The sequence below is a fragment of the Rhinichthys klamathensis genome, unplaced genomic scaffold, assembly GCF_029890125.1.
Source record: "Rhinichthys klamathensis goyatoka isolate OS25496 unplaced genomic scaffold, OSU_Roscu_1.1 h1tg000242l_1, whole genome shotgun sequence".
Taxonomy (NCBI): Eukaryota; Metazoa; Chordata; class Actinopteri; order Cypriniformes; family Leuciscidae; genus Rhinichthys; species Rhinichthys klamathensis.
The window spans coordinates 2,009,911-2,025,162 of NW_026606764.1; the positions used below are offsets into that span (position 1 = coordinate 2,009,911).

General features: G+C 37.5%; 2 protein-coding genes across 3 annotated transcripts in view; one reads left to right on the forward strand and one right to left on the reverse strand.

Annotated features, from left to right (window-relative positions):
- Positions 1–1,314: 1,314 nt before the first annotated feature.
- Positions 1,315–5,273, reverse strand: LOC130100438 (P2Y purinoceptor 2-like). 2 transcript variants are annotated; one of them, XM_056265909.1, is made up of 2 exons: positions 5,108–5,273; positions 1,315–2,310 (listed from the first exon to the last, which is right to left on the reverse strand). In XM_056265909.1, exon 2 carries the CDS (start codon positions 2,296–2,298, stop codon positions 1,324–1,326), a length of 975 nt encoding a protein of 324 aa, XP_056121884.1. In that variant the 5' UTR covers positions 2,299–2,310; positions 5,108–5,273; the 3' UTR covers positions 1,315–1,323. The 2 variants fall into 2 exon arrangements, with proteins under 2 accessions (XP_056121884.1, XP_056121885.1); XM_056265910.1 differs by lacking the exon at positions 5,108–5,273 and adding an exon at positions 4,080–4,133.
- A 3,394-nt stretch (positions 5,274–8,667) lies between these two features.
- LOC130100433 (F-BAR and double SH3 domains protein 2) overlaps positions 8,668–15,252 on the forward strand; it is a 106,044-nt gene continuing 99,459 nt past the window's right edge. Inside the window, 2 exon segments of the mRNA XM_056265897.1 lie at positions 8,668–8,909; positions 12,678–12,775. Coding sequence (XP_056121872.1) covers positions 8,889–8,909; positions 12,678–12,775 — 119 coding nt within the window. The 5' untranslated portion in view covers positions 8,668–8,888.

The following is a 15,252-nucleotide window of genomic DNA, read 5'->3' on the forward strand; positions in this document are numbered from 1 at the left end:
TGTTCATGTCGAGATCAGTAGCAATATCATTTATGGGACCTGGGTATTTAGAAAACCCTACGTACGGCCCTGACATGCAAGATAGTGATTCTATATGTTCTATTGTAGGCTATTCATTATATTCTATATTCTACATTCAATAGTAATGCAAGACTAGTCTTACGTCACTGTTTATAACAAAGAGCGTTCATCCTTTGCTGGGACGCTTAAAAAAATATTGGGGGCATAAATTAAGAGTATACCCACTTCTCCAGGCACCACTACATCACTGGATATAGTCATTCACATTCTATTATGTCCTTTTGAAGGGTCACAAGGTCCTTCTATCTATACAACACAAAATGTTTTTTTTTTATATATATTATTATTATTACCATATTATTATAATCATATTTACCGTCACACGCATATTTCGCTCGTGTTCACGCGAATTCACCGCGTAGACCAACAGAAAAGCTGCTTGTTAGATTGAATGTGACTTCTGTGTGAGCTGTTTTGCCCGCGAATTTTCTCTGAAAGGAACAATGTTGCTTTGTTCGAAATCGCCCCCTATACCCTCATTCACTATACATCAACTTATAACGTAAGTACTCCACTTGAAGGAGTGAAGTAAAACGAGTGAGTGAATTCGGACACTGAGTCCACCAGAAGGGCTACCGCTTTTGCATAGGCCTAGTCTGTGCTTGCTGTTTAATAAATTGAAACGTAGCAAACTGGCAGCTCCAGTAGCCTAGTAATGAAAAGATTTATCTTGAACTCTGCTATGGAAAGTAGCACGTGTAAACCGTAATTAAACAATTGAATAATCAGTTAAAAAGGAATTTATACCTGTATGATATTATGCTGGACCAGCGCGGTTTGGAAAATGGAAGGATGATGCAGCTCAGCTGCGGCGCCATCTTCTGGTAAGACGTGGGAATTCGTTCAGCGCGCGACTCTCACAGTGCATTATGGGTATTCTCTAGCCATTGAGCTTACATCATTTGTACACTCGTTATTGCGGCGCATTGTGGGATTGAATGAGCGAACTCAATAACGTCCACAATGGTTTCGGACACCACTACAAATGGCTGTCCCCTCAAAAAGTGCCCTAAGGGTATGCTGGACGATTTCGGACACAGTGACTACTCTTTTATTTGTTTATTTTTTTCAGAGACTACAAAATTGACTCTTTATTTACATCAACATTGATGACTGTCATTCATTATAAAGTGTGCTTCCCTGAGTGAGGCCCTGTCATGGCTGCCCCAAAGACCTTTGTAAGTAGCTAGCCTGAGATTTTTTTATTCATGCTCAAGCATATTAAAAGGTGGTTGATGGTGATTAAAATTTTCCAGATCTTGCTTTAGCTTTCTTGTTCTTGATGCTTTTTCTGAAGCCTTGTCCTGCCATGAAGTAGAGGATGGGGTCGATGCAGCTGTTAGCGCTGGCTAGAGGTCGCGTGATCTTGTAGGCCATGCTGGCATACTCCAACATCGAGCAGCTCACCTGTTTGTCCAGGTAGCGGAAGCTGTAGTATATACTGCGGTTCACATGAAAAGGCAGGAAGCACAACATGAAAACCAGAAGCACAATTATGATCATCTTCACCGACTTCTGCTTGGAGCATTGTGACATTGGTCCTTCGCCAACACCGGGTTCCTGAAGTTTCCTCACCATCAGCCCGTTGCAGACTAGCACCACCCCAAATGGTAGGACAAACAGCAGGAACATCACCACCGAGCTGTAGACCAGAAAATCATTGAAGAGCTCTTTGCTGGTGGTGTCGTAGCAAACCCGGATGCCACCATTATCTTTCATTCTGGAGAAATAAAGGATCGGGGCCTGAAAAATTAGCATTGTCGCCCATATTCCCACAGAGACCAAACGAGCCCGACGGCCGTTTATCCAGGACAAAGAGCGAACCGGATGGCAAACGCCTAAAAATCGGTGCAGGCTGATGCAGCTGAGGAAGAGGATACTTCCGTAGAGGTTCGTGTAGAAGAGAAAGCGAATCAGCTTACACATCGGCTCGCCAAAGGGCCAGTCGTTCTCATCAGCGTAATAGTAGATCAGAAACGGAAGCGTGAGGATGTAAAGAGTGTCACAGACGTTGAGGTTGATCATGTAGATGGTGCTGGGGTTCCAGTGTTTGGTTCGAAACAAGATGACGTACATGGCGGTGATGTTCAAGCCAAGGCCGAGCACAAACACCAGACTGTAACTCACCGGGAGAAGAATGTACTTAAAGCTCTCTTTATAATCACAGTGATACTGATTGGTGCCATTGGTTGTGCCAGAGTTGTTAAATGTCGCCATTCTGATCTAGATCTGTCAGAGAAAAAGACAATGAAATCAATCATATCTAAGCAATGAGATATGAGATTCAAGACAATGGACCAAATATTAAAAATTAAAAACTGACCATTATATATATATATACAATGGTCAGTTACAATTTATTCAAATTGCTTAGAAGCAACAAAAATCGGTTTAAAAAGTATGAAGCTGTTGAACAAGCAATATTCAACTGTATGAGATTTAAATGATTAGTTCACCTCAAAATGAAAATTTCCTGATAATTTACTCACCCCAATGCCATCCAAGATGTTCATGTCTTTCTTTCTTCAGTGGAAAAGAAATTCAGTTTTTTGAGGAAAACATTTCAGGATTTTTCTCCACACAATGGACTTCAACGGGAACCAAATTGTTGAAGTCCAAATCAATGCAGTTTCAAAGGGCTATGAAGAGCTCCAAAGGGCTCTGCACGATCCCAGCTGAGGAATAGGGTCTTATCTAGCGAAACGATCAGTCATTTTCTAAAAAAAAATACACATTTATATACCTTTTAACCACAATTGTTCGTCTTGTGCTGGTCTGTGATGCGCTAGGCATTACATATTCACGTTGGAAAGGTCACGCTGGACGTAAGCGGAAGTACCGCCCCATTGTTTTAAACATCCAGGATACACACGAAAGGACCATTTTAAACAATAAACTGACACAAAGACATAAATATGTCATTCAACATACAATAAAATTTGAACGATCCTCCTTCTCCACGCTTGTAAACAATGGGGCGGTGCTTCAGCCTACATCCAGCGTGACCTTTCCAACGTGAATACGTAATGCCTGGCGCTTCGCAGACCAGCACAAGACGAACAATTGTGGTTAAAAAGTATATAAATTTGTATTTTGTTTTTTAAATGACAGATCGTTTCGCTAGATAAGACCCTATTCCTCAGTTGGAAATTTTTTTTATTTCTTTTCCACTGAAGAAAGAAAGACATGAACATCTTGGATGGCATTGGGGTGAGTAAATTATCAGGAAATTTTCATTTTGAGATGAACTAATCCTTTAAACAAATTGAATTAATTTATGATAAATATAAAATCCTGGTTATTGTGTACACTTTGTTTGCTATTACAGAAATCTTACCAATTTTATTTATATATAACTGAAAAATATGCATCACATTAAGGTTGTTCATAACTTTTTCATTTTCATCACAAAAGTTCGAATTTTGACAGGTATTTTGTTAAAGATCAACATGCATTAGTTTGCATACATCAGCATACAAGTTTTTCACCTAACTTTATGTTGTTAACAGAGCGTTTCTAAGTATGTTCCTGCTGTTTTTCAAAGCCCAGGGCAGAAAACAAGCTTTTAAAGTAGCACTATAAATGATTGTTCTGGTAATAACACACCCTTATACAACATTATACAACACATATCGATCAGTGATCTGAATTAAGTCAGAAAGTAGCTCAGAACTCGCTAAGAATTTCCTCAGAACTTCCTCCCGTATTTTTTGTAGATTATATCAGCATCAACTGATAAGACTCAAACTATTGGAACATAGCAATAAGACATCTTGACAGTTGTATAGTTGCATAATTTAGCTTTTAATTTAGTTGCCACTGCTTAGGATTGATTTTGAAAATTATTGATTTAACAATCTTTTCACAGTGCAAGCTCAATAAAAACTAAATAGTATTACATTATATACTGATGTTAAAGAACATAATCCTTATTTACATCACAGACATTTTTTATGACAGACACACGATTTTTTTTTTAAAGTAACTCAGATAGATACTTGCATTGGTTCCTTCAGCAACCAACAGTTGTGTCTCCTTTCGGTGTGCTTACCTACATAAACCTGTTTTACCTCTGCCTGTTTATACTGCATTTCTCCACGGTGGGTGTGTTTACATGGCTCGGCCTACTCTTATAGGCTGCTGCGTCAGCCAATAATATATCAATTATTCAGAGAGACTCATATACTGTAACATGATTGAATTGAGGGAGCTGTAGCTGAAGTTTATAACAGGAAATACTGAGAACACACCTGTTTATCAAGACTCTGTTTCAATAATCCATTTCAAACTAATTTCAAATCACACACACACACACACATATACAGTATATGCTTTTCAAATCTCCTGAAAATGCATTTTTTTGCATATTGGAGATGCCTAATATTAGTTCTTACAAAAGAGCAGCATGAACATTCTGCCTAACATCTACTTCTTTTGTGTTTTGCAGAAGAAAGAAAATTGTTCAGTTTTGGAATGAAATGAGGGTTTGTAAATGAGGACAAATTTTAAGTTTTGAGGTGAACTAGTCATCTTATTATTGGATTTTTCTGCACTAACAACTTAAAAACTGCCATGTTTGCATTATGACTTGCTTCAGAAAAGTGCCCTTGGCAAGATCCTTCGGAGTTTGGCAAAGGAGAAAGGCGTATGCTAATGATCAATAATTAACGTATTGCCCTACAGTACAGTGAAGAGAATTTCACACAGCCTGAAAGAAACTGGAAATAAATTTGTTTAAGGGGATTTTCTTTGAAAGGGGATTCTTAGTTTTTATTCTCTTGGTAGTTATTTTAAATGCCACTTTTTAATGTTATGTATTCTTCCAATCCATGTTATCTAATCTAATCAATATAGCTTGAATAAAACCATTTTGTTTAGATGTTACCACATGAAGCAAATTGTTAATGTTCCCGAATAACCAGTTTACAGTGCAAATACAACAAAATATTCTGCCCACTTACAAAACCTTAGCTCCTGAATAAATTAAATGAATCCAAAACCACAGAAACCACAAAGTTGCACTAACCTGTTGCTTTGTTCCTCTCAGGTTGAATTCATCTGAGACCTTCACAGTTCCAATGCAAGGATAAAACTAGATTAATTTGATTTGCGTGAGGTCTGTCAGCTTTACTTCTGTGACTCAAAAGAAAGAACAAACGGCAAGGTGTTCGATTGCTGTCTTACTTGCCTTACAAAATTGAATTAATTATTACCCTAAGTCAGAAGAGTTATGAACCTGAGCTAAACTTTATTTGGTCAGTCTCTGCACGTACAACAAATGTTTAGGCACACTTGACTGAATTTATGTTTTCCATGATCTTAAAAAACTTTCTTTGCTTTCTGATGCAATCAGTTCTGCATGTAGGACAAACATAAATTTGGATTGGATCACATATGAATTGCTTTTCTTTTTTAAATGAACATTTTTAATAGACACATTAAAGTGAATAGTGAAGGAAAATCAGTGCCCAGCGTACATGAGCTCCTTCACTAGTTTAAAAGCATTCAGCTCATGAAGTTGGTTGATAAATGTCCAAAGTGAGCAAGGAGTTTTCATTGTGACACATGTTTTGATCACTGTATCCATTTATCAGTTTTCCTCACTTTACAATTATTCTATACATAGAAAATGGTCATAATAAAGATGGAGTAGTTTTGACTGCTCTTTGAAGGCATGTTCTCAAAGGGGTGGCTGATTACACACACACACACACACACACACACACTTTTTAAACTTTAGTTAGTGTGTAATGTGTAGTGTGTTTGAGCATAAAAAACATCTGCAAAGTTACAACGCTCAAAGTTCAAAGCAAAGGGAGATATTTTATTTTACATAATCGCTTTTTAAGGACTATACAACAAACGGCTATTCAACAAATGGTAGGGACTACACCAGCTTCGGGTTAGTGATTAAATTTACATAAACTCCGCCCCCGGGAACCCGATTATCATGACAGAATATGCTAATCAATGACTAGAAGATAGTTAACTCCACATCAGCAACATAAATTCATCAAAACCCATTCAGAAATGTCCTATAGACCCTTTTACTGTTTGTACACAATGATGACGTAGCAACGTATGCGCGCGCATATTGGCAACGGAAGTATGGCGAGAATCAACAACATGTCAAGCTACGCGAGCGGATTAAGCAACACAGACAGAGAAAGTTATTTAAAAAAGTTAACTTTATCAAATGGTATCCGGCTACCAGATCCGTGTACTATAGTGGAGTGGATAGAAGACGTTAGTAGATGGCATATAAATCACTGGATGCTTATGAGTACGTTGTCTGTGGTCATGTACAGAACGTCAAATACGCGAGCATGTTTTATGATGTCCTCGCTCCAATCAACACGTTTAATCGCCTGCAGCCACAAGCGCCGCCGGTTCTTCTGAAACGGCCGTGATCCTGTCGGAATCCTGTAAAACTTAAGCCCCTTGGTGGAATATCGATTAGAGCAACCGTAAACGCAACAACCAGACATTTTGATGCTGGGAAATAGTTTTGGTAAATTTTCAGAGTTGTTAACGCGTTAGAGCCAGTGGGAAAAAACACCACTTCCGTTGCCAAAATGCGCGCGCAACTATTTGATCACGTGGGCTGTAAAAGGGTCTATTGCATTCTACAAGTTGTCACTTCTTTAGTCTCTTCATCTTTGTCCAACTGCGGTTTGAACATAAAAGGTAAACCTTTTTTAAATGTTCAGTGCATGTCTGCGTGAGCATAGTGTGCGTGAGGTAATCGGAGCTGCTAACGCACGAGCTGTTGAAGCTCCGCCCTCTGTGTCGGTTGCAGCAGCTCATTTGCATTTGAAGGGACAGACACAAAAACAGCGTTTTTGCTCACCCTCAAAAAGTGACAATTTTAACATCCTATAAAAATTATCTGGGGGGTATTTTGAGCTAAAACTTCACCTATACACTCTGTGGACATCAGAGACTTATTTTACATCTTGTGAAAAGGGCATTATAGGACCCCTTTAATTTCTTCCATTGTGACAGCTAGTCACGGCATATTCAGAGAGATTTACATTGTTGAAAAATAATAAACTCACTGTATGTTTAACCCTCATCTTCTCCTTGTATATTGAAACAAATCCTTCCCTCGTGGGTCAAAATGAATTGAAGCCTTACATTTATTTATTTATTTTTTTGTCCAGAAAGCGTATATCATTACATATATATATATATATATATATATATATATATATATATATATATATATATATATATATATATATATATATATTTAAGGGAATTTTTTAAGAGATTATATTTTGTTGTTTTTTATTTTATATACTTTTAAATGACTAGATTTTGTCAATAAATAATATAATTGAAGCACATTCTTCACATTCTATCAATTTAAATTCAAAATAACTCACCTTTTTGTCCATAACCTTTTAATTCAGCTCAAAATATCTCACATTGGGTGTCTTTGCCGACCTCTTGTGGAAAAAAAAAATATATATAACATGAGATTTCATGACTCTTGCCACTAGATGGCCTTATAATCTTTATATGGAGCAAATGATCTGTTCCCCTGGGTCCTAAAGTCAGTTATTTCATTCAGTTTATTTCTTCAGTATGAATTCAGGTATCTGTTAAGATATAAAAATCTTCTTTGGTAAAGTTTTAGCATGTTTAGTCTTAATTTTGACTTTTAACAATTTTATTTAGGGTTTTCTATATATACTGAAGTGTGTGTGTGTGTGTGTGTGTGTGTGTGTGTGGGGGGGGGGGGGGGGGGGGGGGGTCAACTTTTCTTGAAGTAAAACCTTAAAGAAAATGTAAAATTTATAACAGCTTCAAAAATGCTGTTATAATTTCACCATTTTCCCCATTGTTTTTATTTCAACCACATAAACTCCTCGAACCCAAAAAAAAAAAAAAAAAAAGAAGTTTGTGTGTGTGTATTCCAAGTTTCAAGTGTGACAAACGTCCTAAGGTCTTGGACCACTCCGATGAACACTCAATTGTTTAATTTGTTTTTATTATTATTCATTTTGGGTCAAAATGACCCGAGTAGAGGATGATGTGAGGGCCATGCATCCATGTTATGAGTTTCTTAGATCTGATTATTATGCATGATTGTGTAACATCCAATGCATGTGATTGGATAGGATCTATGTTGCCAATAGCTATTATTATTTCTGGTTTTCCTACAGTGGTGTTAGAATTTCCAGAACTGTTTGTCTTTATTTCTGTATATATCTATTTTTACAGTATAATATGTTTGCAAGTCTGCCAGAAGTAATTCAAAATGTGTTATGTTTTCATCCTGAGGATAAAGAATCTTTCGAATTGCGAATTTTACTAGCTTTACTATGGCCAAGGCCTAGGTCATGAATATTAATGAACTCCTTTCGATGTTGGCGCATTCTTGGACTGTCCAATAAAAAAAATCAATTATTATTTAAATAACCAGCTGACTGTTGCTCACGTTAACGACGGCCAATCAGCTACGCCTAGTGAGCGAACGTCCCGTTACGTAATTAATATTCATGAGCTGAGCCGTCACCGTAGTAGGGTTCGTATAGCGGGGTTCGGTGTGTCCGGTCCGGGGCGCTGTTGGGCTGGTTTTACGGTTCGAGCCTGCTCTTTGGAGGCAGATTCTCTCTTTCATTACTTTCCCCCCTGATCCGCAGTGTTTGTTGAGCGTCTGCCCGACTGGACCTGCTTCATCATGGCCGTCTGAATTCAGATCTGAATCCCAGTCTGATCCCCTTTTCTTAATCATCAACCTCGATCGCTCTGGGTATCATTTCTTTGGGATTTTACTTCATTTGTGCCAATGTTCAAACATGCAGCCTCCGCCAAGAAAGGTAAGAAACCAGCGTTAGAACAATGTGTGTGTGTGTGTGTGTTTTTTATATATATGTGATTTGCAACATTGTTAACGTTACATTATCCCGAAGTTGGAACTTTCTTTCCAGCCGCTGTTTGTTTTGAAACGATGTATCTGTTTTTATTTGTAACGTAAACGATGTAACAAGAGTTTTCTCGACCAGTAGATTACTGTTTTTATTGTTGTTTTTAAAGCAGCAGCGGTGGTAAATAATCCTGAAATCCAGCAGATGTCTTTAGCTGAGATGATAGACGAGTGTTTTAGGGGCTGATTTGATCTCAGATAACGGTTAAACCATGCAGCCACGAGATTCGTCTTGTTTTGTGTGTTTTTACTCGGATTGGAGTCACCATGCTTTTGTCAAATAAGACGGATCAGTGATCAGTATTCTAACCCTAAAGTCTGACATTTGGTTACACATCTCGCTTAAATGTGTCCAAATGTCATTCACATCGTGGAAATATGAGTTTAAAAACATATGCCTTACAGAAAGATGTTTTTCTGTCTCTCTCAGAGGTGACAGCAGCAGGGGTGTTGGATTTCAAACTCATGTCCCACAGGCTGTATGGAGGAATGTGAAATTCCCTCGCAAAAAAACATTGTATTCCTATCATTCCACACACATTCGTGTATTTTAATCATCAAAGCATTGCATCATAGCGTAAAATCCTTAAAGGTGACGTTTGACTTTTTGCAGTTGCTTTGTCTTGTGAAGAGGAGAAAGGCAGATAGCATGTAGCACAGGTTTACACCACAAATAACCCTGTTATTTTTGCAATAGGATGTTTTAAAATGAAAATATAATACAAATATGTGTATAATAATCGTTTGCTTTGGTCGTTGTAACTGATAATGTTTGCTTTAATTTAAATGCTCGATAAATTACGTTTAGCTCTTTCTACAGATGCAGGAGACAGGGTACAGTATGATTTGTATAAATGTGTGTGCTTCAGGAAGATTAAAAGGTGCATTTTCTTAACAGACAGTAAATATGTTACCTAATGTCTATTTTAAAGCAAAAATCTATTTTTAAAGGCACTGATCTGTGTCTGACATCAGTGTGGATATTTCCATAAATAACTGAATAGCTTCTCCACTGTAATAAATGCCTGTAAATATGCTGTTTTGTTGATGCACTGTTGCTTTCCTCTGACGCAAATGCTGCTGTTAGTGTTTCCTCCATCTCGGAGTAATAATCCTTCACCTGTACAGCTCAAAGTGTGGATGAGAGCCATGCAGCCGGCTGTCATACTGTGTGTTATGGTGCAGCCTGCAACATTGTGTCCTGCTGATGCTGCCAGGGTTGGATGGATACCGAGGCGAGCTGTGTTATTTTCCATCCTCTTTGGCTTTAACCTTTAGGGAGTTGTTACAGGACCAATTATCTCCTCACCTGCCAAGTGGAGAACTTCTGTTGTAATTAACAGTTTCTCCCTAGATATTAGTCAACCTGCCCGGGCTCATTGGTCTGGTCCCGTTGGGTTTTTCTCGGCTGTGTAGTCGCATTTGGGTTGTGAACCTCAGGTAACCTTTATGTGTGTTATTTTGAACACAACATGATTAAACCCAGGACCATGACCATTTGTAGGGTGTTCCATGGACAGTTCTTAAAGGGATAGTTCACCTAAAAATGAACTTTCTGTCATTATTTACTCACCCTCATGTCGTTTCAAACCCGTAAGACTTTCGTTCATCTTTGGAACAAATGATGAATGTTTATGTGAATAAAAGACTAAATTTTTAATCTGTCCATCATCTCTTGAAAAATGTTGGACTAAACCGCTTAATTCGTATGGGTTAGTTTTACGATCTCTTTATGAACTTTTTTATTTGTGTAACTGTCAATGGAGGGATCGAAAGCTCTCAGATTTCATACAAAAATATCTTCATTTGAGTTCCGAAGATGAATGAAAGTTTTACGGATTTAACGCCACAAGGGTGAGTAAATAATGACAGAATTTTCATTTCTGGGTGTACTATCCCTTTAAATGCTTACATTTGGTCTCCTAAACTTCAGGACAATGGAATTTCTATGTCATATTTGTATATTTCTTTTGGCAATGTGCAAGGGAGATTGTTCTAAGAGCATATAACTTGAAAAATTGTTATCAGTGCCGTCTTTCCTGTTATCATTTCAGATGGGTTTGCCAGCCTAGTCATACCAACACAAAGCTATTTATAGGTTTAACCAATGTTGTTTCATAATTGAAGTGTTCTATATCATTCCATCAACTTTCAGTTTCAAATGTGAGCAGTTAAAAGTCTTAAACAAAATGGTCACCTGTTTCTTTTACTGTTGACCTCAAAGCATTTATGTTTGCAAATTCCTTTTAAACCTCTTTCCTGTAACTGCTGGTATAACACTACACTCTTAAAGTAAAATAAAGGTTCTTAATTGGCATCTATGGTTCCATGAAGAACCTTTAACATTTTATGAAACCTTTCCATTGTTCTACAAAATGTTCTTTATAGTGGAAAAAAAGTTTTTTTCAAATGTTCTTCAGTTCACACTAGGAAAAAATATTCTTTTAAGAACTGTTTACAGATAGGGGACCAAAAATGGTTATTTTAGAACATTTGTTATTAAGAATGTAACAAAAGGAAAATGTACCAAAAAGTTCCTTCCAATGTAATTTTGAACCAAATACTATGGTATGTGAATGTGGTACTCATTCAGTACCATGGTGTACTAATGTTCTAAGTGTGTTTTTGCTGATTACTTACTTCTCTGTTTTTTATACTGTACTGAAGCAGATTTTATAGCATATTTTGTGTAATAGTATCTGAAGTCTTTAGATATCATTAAATATGGAATCTTAGGATGTGTCATGCCAGGAAACAATTCCTGTCATGCTAAATAACACATTTTCCCCATAATAAAAATACATAATTCATCTTTACTGTTTTGTTATTATCATTTAATCTTATCCAGATTACATAACTTGGAAACATTTCAGACATTTCAAAGCCATGGAAACATTTGAACTTTATGGTGATACATTTTTTCCAATATGGCTGTGGAAAAAATGCAAATCCGTGTTTTTAATTTTGGTACAGTTTCTTATTGATTTAAGAGTTGTTTCAGCTGATGTAATAATGTGTGATTTTAATAACGCCTGTATAAAAAAACGTCATTGTTAATCCACCTCTAAAATACATCTGCAATACAAAAATATATCTTTTGTGAGGAGATGATGTGTCAGTTTGTTCTTGATCAGGATTAAATCAGGCCTGCAATTGCTCACCTTAGACTAGTAAAGATATAGAACCACATCTATATTAGTCTTACCTAGCCTATAAGGTGAGCAATATTTATAATGTAATATAGAATAGTTTAAAGCTGAAGTGTTTTATTCATGCATTTGAAATAATTATTATTTCCAAACAGATTTCCTGACCACCACTGGACAGATTGTCCTGCCCATAAACTCACGCCATGTTTTGAGTTCCAGCTTATCAAACTGGGACAGGAGAAAAAGTTTTATCACCCCAAAAATTACACACTTCAGCTTCAAGTGACATTATATGTTTTTATAGAAAGAATCGACCATAAAATTGTTAGAGTTTGATTGCAGGACTTGTTCTCTTGTCGTTTGGAAAGGTTGTGAATTTGTTGTTGTGGTGCATAGAGCTGACTGGAGCTGGAAGCACAATAATGAGCTCATGTGGGACAGTGTGTGTGTGTTTGTGCAACTGGCATGTGCCATCCTCTTCCTCGCCTCTAATGATGTCGTCTGCTCTTCAGGTAAAAGTGACACAGGAATTGAAGAACACGCATACGGAGCAGCTCGGCCGCCTGCACCTTAAACACCAGACAGAATGTGATTTATTGGAAGATATGAGGTAAGCCATTAAATGAAAACAGTGCCTAAAACACGCATGCATCCATAAAAGTCAAACAAATAAAACAGAATGCAGAGAGCGAGAGAATTCCCCCTTCTTTTGAAGACCACTGGGATCGCAGGACCGGGATGTGACGAAGGCATTTCCTTTGGACTTCCTGCTCGTAGGGCCAGTCGTTCCCACAGCTGGAAGTCATAACAGTGCTGCTCTTCTCTTTTTTTCCAGTTTTTTTTCTCTCTCCTTGTCTTCTCTTAAAAGGGATTAAGGGCTGGTTCAGAACAGAGGGAGGGAATCGTGTTAAAACCACTGCTTTTGGACACGGAATTTATGTACGTGTTTTGTGTGTATGTGTTTGTACATGCTTATGGGTGTTTATGAAGATATTTGACAGTGGCACACCCTCACGAGGTCGCTGAGGATGAAAATTGCTGTGCAGTCATAATCTGCAGGCTATTTTGGTGTGTGTTTGTGTGATGGAGTGAAAATAAGTTTCTGTCCAAAAGCGAGAGAGAGAATGAGGATGGTTTAAACTGCATTTATTTTTTTACAAGCGATTAGATGATGGATAGTCTGAAGAGTGTAATTTCTAGTTACACTAGTGGTAGGGTTAGTTTTTCAAATAAAATCTAAAAAATAATGACTGTTTTCAATCTGGTTTACCATTGCATTTATATATTGTGTGGTGTGCCATATTCTCTGGAATTGTTTAACATCTGAAACATGCTGCCCCTTATATTACGACGAAACGTATGCAAATAACGGCAAGCACGCAAAAGTGCAAAACACACACTTTTATGTGTGCCGAATGTTAGAGGTACTCAAAGCCCATATTTATTTATATAGCACGTTTCCTACCTTTAAAAAAGGTGTTTATAATAAATAGTTTATATTGAACGCCACTATAATTTGTTGTTTTATACATATTTTTTTTGTGAACACTGTTAAATTGAAAGAATTTGTTGTGAAGTGAGGGGAACTAAAATACATGTTATGTTTATTAATGTTTGTAAATGTTTTGCTTTACTTAACGGTATTTTACATAGACTGTAAAAAAATATGGACGTAGTGTCCGTGACGTCACCCGTAAGCTTCTGAAGAGCAAATTTGAAGCCCAAAGTGGGCGGAGCAGGCCTTCGCCAACTTGGCGGTGCGTCACTCCCCGATAAACGAAAATGGGCAAAGAGGCGGGATTAGCTGAGGTGGCGCTAACAGACAGCAGACAAACGGCTAGTAGTGACAGCAGCAGCAATCCACCGGTCACTCTCACTCATGTGGCCACGCCCTTAATTATGCAGAACATTATGTCTTTATATAATTTAAACGGATGAGTTATAAAAATATTCACCCCCCTCACAGTTCTCATGAAGGGCAAAATTAGCTATATAGACCTAAACCACTTTTTGTACCAGGCTGTAAACATATTTTTTTCTGCTGTAAAGTTGGGCATATTAACATGGGGGGTCTATGGGATTGAGGAGCCTGTCTCTAGCAGCCAGTCGACGAATTGCAGGTTAAGTCACTTCCGTGTTGGATTCAAGAGAGAGACCGATTTTACTATATTACTGAATATAAAACAATTTACTTATACACTGATCAGTGTTTTTTTCTCTCTCTCTCTCTCTCTCTCTCTCTCTCTCTCTCTCTCTCTCTCTCTCTCTCTCTCTCTCTCTCTCTCTCTCTCTCTCTCTCTCTCTCTCTCTCTCTCTCTCTCTCTCTCTCTCTCTCTCTCTCTCTCTCTCTCTCTCTCTCTCTCTCTCTCTCTCTCTCTCTCTCTCTCTCTCTCTCTCTCATATCAATGCAGTTTTCACCCTGTGCGACTTGTAGTCAGTGTCGACTTAGGCTATTTCTGGAAAATACTGTAGGCTATTTTGATATGAGAAAAATGTATACAGCCCAAGTAATAAAAGTTAAAAGTTCTCAATCTTATTGAATGCAAGACAACAGTCAGTATTAAAATAAGCAACTGTGCTGCTATCTTCTCCAAAGTTGTGATTACTAAAATTAAGAATCGGATGTTTTAATTAAGCAAAAATTTACTTGACACCATGTTGTATTGTGAATATAGACGTGGCCAAGGATGTTGCAAGCGTTTCACTGTGTTAAACCATTTAGCCTTGAATATGTTCACAGTTTTAGTCACAATATATGACTTGATTGGCCTGTACATTTTTTGTTTATCGCGTCTGATTCTTAATTTTAGAAGTCTTATTTGTCATACCTGCTGTTTGGAGAAAGGACAAACTTTATTCCATGCAAGCAGAGTCTTTGCATCTCTACACAGAACAGCTAGCAGCACACTTTAATAGCTTTACGCCTCATAGCTAAAGACCTTCAGCTTGTATTTCTCTGTCCTCGACTATGGGCAGTATATAAGACAAAAAAAAATAAAAAATAGTGAGACATGAGTCAGCTAACCATCGGGAATCCTGCCAAATGTGGAGTTTCCTAGCTTTTGCTAGGGATGATGCCACATTTAA